We start from the raw sequence: 10,254 nt of genomic DNA, 5'->3' as shown, positions 1-10,254 counted from the left end.
ATGTTATTTTTCAAATTCCGATATAATTAATTAATTATCATGATTTTTGGTTTCAGTTTCATTTTTCGGTTCTAATAAAATTGTAGTTTCATTTTTCAGACTTGTTTATTTTAGTTTTTAATTTAGGTTAGTTTCCCGAATTTTCGCGTCCATAAAACCGGAAATGAAATTAGAAAATGAAAATGATAGTACAGAATTATTATTTTTAATATTCAGCATAGGTAATAGTTCTTTTTTTTTCAAAAAATTCTCGGTCGCACACGTTATTAAAGCTAAAATATGGTAGAAAATGCAGCAGAGTTGCGATAATATTCCAATTTTTAATTTTCCAAATACATCGCCGCAAGTTATAATATTAATGATAAGTTTAGTATTCTATCGCAAACAATGAAAACAGATAGAGAAAATTGATGGGAAAAAACATCGAAACGTGTATATTCGCTTGATAATTACACACGTATGATTTCTTCATAATAATAAGGTAATGTAAATTAGTAACTATCGGATACGTAGAATTGGGCGACTAGATTGACGAGACCAATTACTGGAATACAAGAGTGTAAAATGATCGTCGATGTGTTTAATTGTTTTCGTTCTCTTTTCGAAGCCATGTATAAAAGACACGGTAACGTGAATATGTAAACAAATCCGCAAATTGCTCCCGTAAATCTGCAAAAGGAATAAAATTATCAACAATTTCGAGTCGAGACATATCGATCATGAATTTTGATTTTTGATTCTGGACCGGAGTAAATTCGCATCTATACCATCTAGTCCTACCTGATGATGGTTCCGATGCGAGGCAAAAAAATAGCGAATAAAACGCAACCGAAGATATTCACTAGATTGAGTATCATCACATAAAACGCGCTCGGGTATGAAGGGTAATTCAGCGCGGAAAATACTTGAATTCTCAACATGTAACTGAGAAGAGGGTAAACTGTCAATAACTGGAAAAATAAGAATATTCTAGCGACCACGGTCGTGACATCCCAATCGGGAAAATTGTTCAGCATGTTCTAAAATAAAATTTAAAAAAAAAAAAAAATGAAAACGTCGATTAAAAATTACAACATTGTAGATATCAATGCAGGATTATGAGTTATGACAAATGGGTAAGTTGAAATAGTCACGTTGAATTTAGACTTACATCTTCGATACATGACTTTTTCAAAGGAAAGCAAATGTAAAAAGTGAAACCGATCAACAAATATGTCAAGACCACGAGCACATATGCGATTGATAAATCTCTGCTCTGAAAAAAAAGTGCGAGAAAATGAAGTTATGCAAAATTGTAGTGACAAAAATAATAGGAGAAGAGGATTTGAGTTAGGTACATTATTTTGTTGATCTCGATTGTTTTTCATCAGCGTGATTACGATATTGTGAATGAACAACGACAGTGGCAGCATGCCTGATGTGGCGAAGAACGTGGTTTCGTATAAATTAACGTAATGTTCGTTTTCGGGTTCCATGAGATCTACGTTCACTCCCCATGAGAATGATTTTATCAAAACAAATATAAAAAGATAAATCACAGACAGCGTTCCTACGAAGACAAACAAATTACTGATATAATTTTTATAGAGGGTAACCAGCCGCATAGTACATGATAACTGAGGATATGATCTTTTCAATATTCTGCTTGAAAAAAAATCTTACCGATAGAATTGAACTTGGTGAAAAAAGTAGCCGATTTAAAATTCAGTAACGGAGCTACGATAATGACTAAGAACAGAGGAACGGTAGTTTCGAGATTCCAAACTTTTTGAAATAATGTTTTCTCAATGTCAGCTGTCGTGCTGTTTACAACATCATCGCTGGGGCATAATACTGTATGACAAACAGATAAACGTATTAATTTGAGAACCTGTCACGAGCAGTAATTGATTTATGCCTTAATGTACTTTACAGGTGAAGTTAAACATTTACGAACCTGTGTTGTTCAAATTCATAGAATTCATTTCTGTACCAAATAAAATATCTGTTGAAAAATTAAAAAAGAAACAATTGAATTACTGTACGAAGAGCTTTGCTCAGCTTAAGTATAAGCAAGTTGATAAAAATTTAAGAATGCTTTGAACAGCAATCGTCAACGTGTTTTTTTTCATCCTTCCATGGGACAGTTCAAGTATAATAATTGCTACGATGATATAAATTAATTACCAGTCAAGTAGCCGACAGAATGATACAAGCAATTCGACATTAAAATCCAGTATACGATATTTGCTCCAAAAATGATGACGAATGAGAATATTCGCGCAGTTAGTTCGGCCCATTTCCCCAGTAAAACTTTGCAAAGGTATGGAACCTCTCCAATATTTTGATCACCTGTATTTTAAATTCAAGCCTTAAAAATTTGTTCAGATGCAAGGGCTTGAGAAAGTTTACAGATAGCATACCATGCAAGAATTGGACGGTCAGCACACGATATGCTGTATACACAGCCAAGGTAGACACAAACAACATCAGCACAAGAGCAACTGCTAATCCTGCTCTTTGAACACTCCATGGCATTGCAAGCAATGAACTGCCAATAATCGTATTCCAAATCGCAAATCTTTAATTAACAAAAACATAAATCGGCAAAATGTACATGATTGTGTAGTGTAAAAATATAAATTAAGTAATCTAAGCTTAAAAATCAAATTCGAGTATCGCATAGATACAATTAAGAATAAGGCACGTACGAGATTTAATTACGGTACCATTAATTTCGTTTTTTTCTCATGAACTTGAAAGTAATATTCGATGGAGTTTTCAATTTGTACTTCTTGCGATACGTCTTCTTGTTGTACCAGTTGATAATCGTGTTCGGAAAACTCGGGGAAAAATACATCGCATTCGAATTCTTTCTTGATTCTTGTTAAAAATAATTTATCGCATAATTGATTATCCAACGCTTCTTTATAAACATTGTAACCTCCTATCACCCAAATCGTTTCGATATTGCTGTAATTAGAATGCGAACTTTGCAACGTTTTCACCGCATCGGTGACGCTCTTGAAACATATCATCTCTTTATCGTCCGACATTTGTTTGGAAACCACAACGTTTAGGCGATTCGCGAGTGGTTTGTACTTGTTTGGAATTGATTCCCAAGTTTTACGGCCCATTATGACGGCATTACGATTAGAACTATCCTTCGTTGAGCTGGTCATTCTGGTAAAATAGTCCATTTCTTTTTTCAGTTTCCATGGTAAACCACCGTTGCGTCCGATTCCATTGTTCTCACACATGGCAGCAATCGCGTGAACCGGTTTCATATTGAATAGCCCGAATAAGTTATACTGTCGTTATTTTATACGAAAACCTGGACTAAGGTTTTGAATTGAATTTCAGTTCCTTCGTGAACACGATTGACTACGATAAATTGGCACTAGACAAAAAAATGATACGCGACTAACGCGAAACTTTTCAAGTTCTTACAATGAATATGAAACTTTTCAAGTTCTTACAATGAATATGAAACTTTTCAAAGTTCGGAATGTAAAAAGTGGGAATGTGGGAAAAGTTCAAAAACATGATAAGAAAGAAGGAGTTGATAACAAACAGTGTTGCCAAGTCGAAAAGCACAACTCATTCGTGGATATCTGAAACTGAAACTAATCAGCTGGGCATGCCTTACGATTTTTTATTAAAATTAAAAAAAATTTTTTGAGTACTTAAGCTAAGTACCTATTGGCTATTTGCAGTGTTGGCGTCCCATAACAGTAACTGTAACGAAAAACGAAAATAACGAAATTTTTTTCGTTACAGGTAACGGAACTGTAACGAAAACGTTATTTTGATCATGTGATGTTGTGTAACTGAAACGTAACGTAACGATATTTTTCTTGATGTAACGTAACGAAAAACGAAAAAATTCTGTTACCTTTTTTGTTATTTTTTTAGTTACAATATTTTCAAGTTGAGTCAAAAAATGAGATTTTTTACCTTCCAAGCTTGACTTTTTCAAAAATTCCCTTTTTAATAAACGTAATTGTATCATGATTATATCTGTAACGAAAAAATGTAACGGTATTTTTTTCGTGACACTGGTATTTAAACCTTTTGGTTCCGTTATTTTAGCCATTTCTGTTACAATTTTTCGTTACAAATGCATTTTTCTTTGAAAATATCATCAATTCTACGTTGAAAAAACGTTTCTGTAACGAAAAAATTGTAACGGAAATAACGAAAATAACGTAACGAAAAAGTTCAAGTACCGGTGTAACGAAAAATACCGTTACAGCATTTTTTTCGTTACAAGTACTGTAACGAAAAAACGTAACAAAAAAAATGCTAATTTTGTAACGTAACGAAATAACGGAACAAAAAAAAATATCGTTACGCACAACACTGGCTATTTGGTCCAATCATTAACATTAATCAAATTTTAGAAGTTAGAACTATATTTTACATGTTTCCAAACTTGGACCATACAGAAACAGAACCAGACTCGGAGTAAGTTAGTAAGTATGGTCGAAGTTTCCAAGAAAATCCAACCAAATTATGAAAAAAATCAAACTTCAAAAGGCAGCGACTGGAGCCAAAGTTGAAAACAGAAAAGCGGAGGGCTTCACTTCAGGTCTAGGAGAAGTCTAATCCTGCACAATGATTGCGTGAACATTTTTTGTACGTACCTAGTACCTACTTAGTACTTTACCTTACATTACATATTGTACCATCTCTATGCGCTCACATACCTTATACAATAAATTAGGATTGGGAAAATACAGATATGTGAAATTATTATATACTTACATAGTCACGAGGCTATTTTGTTTTGACGGTTTCAAACTAACCTACAAGAAAATGAAATTCTAATTGTAATGAAATAAGCATCTGTTAAGTTAAGCGAGTAAATGAATTACTTATAAGGTACAATCAATTAAAAGTAGGCAAGTTCTGCAACGTATGCATTACTATGTACCTACATACATTTTGTAATAGGTAATCTATGGTGTAGTGTTTTGTTATTGTTTCAGAAAATATCGAATTTGATTTGATTGAATGAAACTTACGCTATATCCGCTGGTTAAAAAGGGAACCGATGTACCATACAGGATAAATTGGTATTGCGGATTACTATCCAAACTGTAAGATCTGCAATCAATATTGTGATTTTGCTTAAACGCAATACAGATAGAGGTAGGTAATGGTTCTATTAGGCGAGTGTATATCAGACGTTTTCTTTCATCAATTAATTGTAGTGTACGTACTACGTAGACGTACGGTAAGCTGATCGCAGAAGCACTCGTTATAGTCGTTATTGCGGTTAATATGTAGGAAGCATCGAAAATGAGATAGTTTTCCTTTGTTCAACTCGTGGTAGAATTGAGAGTAGACCAGCAGAGCGTCTAACAAAAATTCAAAATAAAAAAACAGGACTTTGGCATCTTTGGCAGAACTTTAAGCAGGGCATTATTTACGTGAATACTTGGAATTTTTCAAGAGGGGGAGAGGGAGAGGGAGGCAAATGGCAGGACCAGGGATGAGGCCTGGCCCAGGACCAGGACCCAAAACTTGAAAAAGCCCCGATTATTTCCTTGAAGCCCGAATGTCCAAGCCCTAAAACCTTAAAAACTGTAACCTACAAAGCCCTGGCCCGAAGCCCGAAACCTTTTCCTCTGAAACTCAAGCCCCGAACGCGAGCCCCAAACCCAAACTGTGATTAGGGCTTTTTGGGGCTTGTGTGAATTTTGTAAATTACAATTGTATTCACCGTGCTGCGCATGCGCATCTCAAAACTTCAAAAGTCAAAAAATATGATTAAAAAAAAAATTTACAACTTCAGCAAAAAGTTCAATATTTCAAGAGGTTCTTGGTACATTATTGATAATATTCTGTAGGTAGTTCATTGTTCTTTGAAAAATGATACTTACAAAATTTAATTCTGATTCTGATTGTTAAAAAAAACTCTTCCATTCAAATACTTTTGAAAAAAGCAATCAGAATCTGCCCTTAAAATGTTTTTTTTTTTTTGTTTTTTCAACAGAAACTCAGATAAGATTTTACTTTATTCTTCATTAAAATTGCAATTGAGGGGCTTCATGGAAAAGGGGCCTTAGTCAATTTTTTTCATTGATTTTTATAAGTTCAAGTGGACTTGAAACATTTTTTTACAAGCTAACATTTTCCAATTCGTTTTTTTTCATGTAAGACAGTTCAATATCACTGAATATGGTGAAATAAATAAAAAAAAAATTTAATACATTCAAAATTGTAAATGAAAAAAAAAACAAAAAAAAATGATCAAGGCCCCTTTTTCATAGAACCTCTCAATTTCAAGTCCCGGAAAGCCCTGAACAGTTCATTCAAGCCCTGGACACTGAGCCCTGAAACCCAAACCCAAAATTTCCTGGGCCCCAATCCAAGCCCAAGCCTTGATACATTTTTGATTGAATGCCCAAGCCCCGAAATCCGGAACTCGAAAAAAAATCGTTCGGGGCCTCATCCCTGGGCAGGACGTAGCAGGGAATTTTTTCAAAAACTTGGACTTTTCAAGATTGAGAGGGGGTGGATGAAGCAAAATTTTATGTTCAAATTTTCGCTTTTCTAACTTCTTCAAATATCTAAAGATTTTTTTCAAGCAAGCGAGTGTCGAAAGTATAATTTTATTGTTTCAATTATTACTTACCTACTGATTTTATTTTGACTTTCACGATTTTTGCTTATGTAATGAAATTGGATGAACAAAGAACTTTTTTCAACATGAAAAATTTAATGGAAAATTTGAACGATAGTTAGAAAAATATGTCAATTTTTCAAATTTTAAAATTCAAAATAAATGATGATTTTTTTTTGTTGAAAAATTCGAACTGAAAAAGAAAAGCAAACGGGTCCGAGCGAAGCGAGGACAAAAGCTCTCGAAAGTTAGAATTTCGAGAAGTATAAAAACGATGTTTCCTTATGTAAAGAATTAGAAGTTTATTAATTTGCTTCAAAATTTAAGAATTTGAATGATTAAAAAAAAATTAAAAAATGAAACTTGAAAAAGAAAAGCAAATGAGTCCCGAGTGAAGCGAGGCCAAAAGCTTTCGAAAATTTATGCTTTAAAATTTTTTTAAAAAGTTTCTTTATGCAGGGAGAAGTTGATATTTCTGATTCAAACATTGAACATTTCTTGAATTCGAACAATAAGCTTTTTATCCGAAAAAAGAGGAGCAAATAGCCCGAGCGAAAGCTCTAAAAAAATGTGAACTTCAAATTCTAAAAAAATCAATAAATATGAGCTCTTTTCAACAAAGTTTTGTCAAAATGCCAGAAAAGGAGAAATGAGTAGTCTGATTGAAAAAAATCAGGACTTTCAGGACCGTTAGAAATCCTCTATTAGGAGAGTTGTAATTTGAACTAAGTTCAACGATATTAAAAATAAACGGTATCTTTTTCGCGATGAAAATTCTCTGACCTAGTAATCGTTTAGTAAGTTTTTAATTCGAATCGATTTTTTAAAAAAAAGATGAATCGTCCGATTATGAAATACCGATTTTAGTAATGTATCAAGCTAATTTATGGAAACCCAAAAGCAGTTAGTCGATTAGTACCACAGTACTTATTATTACCAAGCTCACCTCACCTATTAGCATAAGATGCAATTTTGGGTTCTTTGCTAACCATCAACGGCATCAGTTGGTCTGATTCGTGATCACTTTCGGGATTTTTTTGTACATTTTCTGTACTTCTGCGACATAATATCGATAAAATACTCATTATTTTCACCGCTTCGTGTTGTCCGTACATTACCGTAGTATAAACTAACCTATTTCTTTCAATGGCGAAGTTTTCATCTCCGGACATACATGGAGAATCCAGCGATTTCGCTCTTGGTCGCGATCGTCTTCCGTATTGTTTTGCCGCTAAAAGTATTCCTTTTTTATTTTTCATTCTGCGATGGTCGATAGGTCGATATGCCGTCTAATTATTCATCCACCTAGGCACATATAGCTAGCGAGTATGCCGGTAAAACAGCTTCGTTGTGATTAAGTTTTTGATTACTCTCACGCATTCATAAAATTTCGTATTACCTTTTGAATGAGTTTTTTAAAATAAATTGATTGAGGTACCCACTTTCTGTAGACACTAGAACACAATACGAACGATATCCTTCCTCTTCGTCTTATTCGAGTTATTATTTACTTATTTTTCGCGGTCGAGATACGAAAAAAAAAGAAGAAAATACGCATTCGACACTCATACTTTTGAACAAAAACACGGTAAAAATGTGCACTAAATCTGTGGAAAACAACCGCCTTTGTAAATCGAACATGTCTCGAAACCAGCCAATTTACATGATTGTATGATAACTGATAAAATCGTATCTGTTGCGTTGGTAAGTGTAAGTATAGGTAATAGAAATAATGTACTCGTATGTAGAACGAAAAACAGAGCACACCTATAAGTTAGGTAAGGTACAATACGATAAAGCTGATACTTTTGATCATTTGTAAAACGTTGATAAATGAAAGTGCAAGTATATTTACTTGATACATATTTTGTCATTTTATAAAATTTATAGGTAGGTACCGTACCTATATGATTGTTTTTTTTTGAAGCTGTAAATTTGTACGCTCTACTTGTACAAACATTTTGAAATCTATGTGATGGTTTTCCGGGTTGAACATCCTCCCTCCCCATGAGAAAAGTCTCATTTATGTATAGCTACTTGGTTGAAAATTTACTTAATAAAATAGGTATTTGAAAGGCTCGGTTACAATGGTACATTATATACGAAGTGAATCCATGTAATATTATCGTATGTATTATATGCTCACTTATACTGAGATAAATTCGATTCACTTTGTGCGATTAAAAGTGTACATTGGGTGTACCTCTACCTACGGAGGTATCGTAAATAATTAAATAGGCTAATAAACTAATAAAGTGCGAATACATGTACAAAAAGCACAAGTTTATCCAACAACTTGCATCGGATGTACCTAGCTGAATATTTGGACTTTATATCGCAGTATTGCCTGATGTGAATGTACCTTACGTGCAAATACATACATACCTATTATCTATGCATCGATATCGATACAAAGTACTGAGATGTGTATTAGTGTACCCCTATTCATAAATCAGAAGCGAGTACATTGATGTGTACATGAGAACTAAATTGTACTTGTTTTGATAATTTATTCGTAAATATTCGATTTAGCACATTTAATTTGGTTAACGGTCAAGTCGACTCGATACCTACGTTCTATTTTAATTTTTAACAATTACATAACTTATTGGCATCATTTGGTACCTATCAAAGTTCAGTTGTTACAATCTGTGCGTATCCTTTACTGCTTTATACGTCAGATCAATAATTACAATATAATTTTGAATTTTGATAAGTAAAAGTAGAATTTACGAATATTATTCCGAATCAAAGTAGATAGGCATTATTTGATTATTGTGATCACTTGATCAGCTATTGAATGACCAGAGCTACGAAATGTTGTAGTGTAAGGCAACTATCTATCTTTACTGTGCACCTATTGTGTATAGGATCATTTTGTTAATACCTGGGTAATGTCTATTTTTTTTTTGCTTTTGTTTTCAATGAAAGTGAAATAGGTAGGTACATTAATAATCGCGGGATAAGTTTGATAATGATAATGAGTTTTTTACCTCATAGAGCGCTCCATACGAACAATACACGAACTAATCGGTTCACCTGTTGTGTTGTGATATTAATTTTATTTAAAAATTCAATTTTTTGACAAAGAATTTATTCAAAGTGATTTTTTTTAGCGAAAATCAAGCACTGGCAAAAACTACAGAGTCAATGGAAAGTACTGACTGGAATCATTTGATAGGTACCTACTACCTACTACCTACTTAGCGATGAAAGTGTAGAAAAATTAATTTCCAACAAAAAAAAGTAATTATGTTACCTACATACCACTTTCTGCCTATTTTCTTTCAAAAAAATATAATTCCACACAAAAAATAAGTTTTTTCCTTTTTTTTTCTTTAGCTCTCAAGCTCTCATATTATCATATTCAAATTTATCACCATTCAATTTCAAAGATGCCGTAAAAATGAGGTAACCATTGTGTAGGAAATTAATACAAAACAGGGTTTTTGAAAGATTTTGCCATCTTCAAATTCAAAACTGAAAGAGACACCTAAGTACATCAAATTAAAAAATATTGAACAAAATAAAAACCAAAATTTTTTCAGCTGTTGTCTTTTGTTTCAAAATTGAAATCGATGTATCTTTTTTAGTTTTAAAGATGGCCAAATTTTTCAAAGGTCATTTTTTGTAGGGAATTAAAT

The 10,254-nt window shown here is 33.1% G+C and overlaps 3 protein-coding genes across 7 annotated transcripts in view; all 3 read right to left on the bottom strand.

The window, feature by feature from the left end:
• Nucleotides 1–10,254, bottom strand: part of LOC135831202 (uncharacterized) — a 572,431-nt gene that overhangs the window by 508,054 nt on the left and 54,123 nt on the right. The window lies entirely within an intron of this gene.
• On the bottom strand, nt 408–8,357 carry LOC135831206 (sodium-coupled neutral amino acid transporter 9 homolog). 4 transcript variants are annotated; one of them, XM_065343516.1, is made up of 13 exons: nt 8,010–8,357; nt 7,745–7,929; nt 7,562–7,666; nt 5,007–5,088; nt 4,747–4,787; nt 2,403–2,560; nt 2,167–2,331; nt 1,937–1,984; nt 1,663–1,833; nt 1,338–1,549; nt 1,151–1,255; nt 781–1,019; nt 408–669 (listed from the first exon to the last, which is right to left on the bottom strand). In XM_065343516.1, the coding sequence occupies exons 2-13, from the start codon at nt 7,867–7,869 to the stop codon at nt 492–494; spliced, it is 1,629 nt and encodes a 542-aa protein (XP_065199588.1). In that variant the 5' UTR covers nt 7,870–7,929; nt 8,010–8,357; the 3' UTR covers nt 408–491. The 4 variants fall into 4 exon arrangements, with proteins under 4 accessions (XP_065199588.1, XP_065199589.1, XP_065199587.1 ...); XM_065343517.1 differs by having other exon boundaries at nt 7,745–7,915; XM_065343515.1 differs by having other exon boundaries at nt 7,745–8,357.
• Nucleotides 2,567–3,619, bottom strand: Dhfr (dihydrofolate reductase). Its single transcript, XM_065343521.1, has one exon. It carries the CDS (start codon nt 3,264–3,266, stop codon nt 2,700–2,702), a length of 567 nt encoding a protein of 188 aa, XP_065199593.1. The 5' UTR covers nt 3,267–3,619; the 3' UTR covers nt 2,567–2,699.

The sequence above is a fragment of the Planococcus citri genome, chromosome 1 (genome assembly GCF_950023065.1).
Source record: "Planococcus citri chromosome 1, ihPlaCitr1.1, whole genome shotgun sequence".
NCBI lineage: Eukaryota > Metazoa > Arthropoda > Insecta > Hemiptera > Pseudococcidae > Planococcus > Planococcus citri.
The sequence above is the reverse complement of the archived record's forward strand: the minus strand, read 5'-3'. Positions and strand labels throughout refer to the sequence as shown.

Bases quoted from the DNA above. Each gene is read 5' to 3' on its own strand.
- LOC135831206 (XM_065343515.1), bottom strand. From the start codon at position 7,869: ATGAAAAATAAAAAAGGAATACTTTTAGCGGCAAAACAATACGGAAGA. The intron at 5,089-7,561 runs GTGAGGTGAGCT...TATTGATTGCAG, and splicing joins ATTGCATCTTATGCTAATAG to ATCTTACAGTTTGGATAGTA. The intron at 1,550-1,662 runs GTAAGATTTTTT...TTGTCTTCGTAG, and splicing joins CACCAAGTTCAATTCTATCG to GAACGCTGTCTGTGATTTAT.
- Dhfr (XM_065343521.1), bottom strand. From the start codon at position 3,266: ATGAAACCGGTTCACGCGATTGCTGCCATGTGTGAGAACAATGGAATC.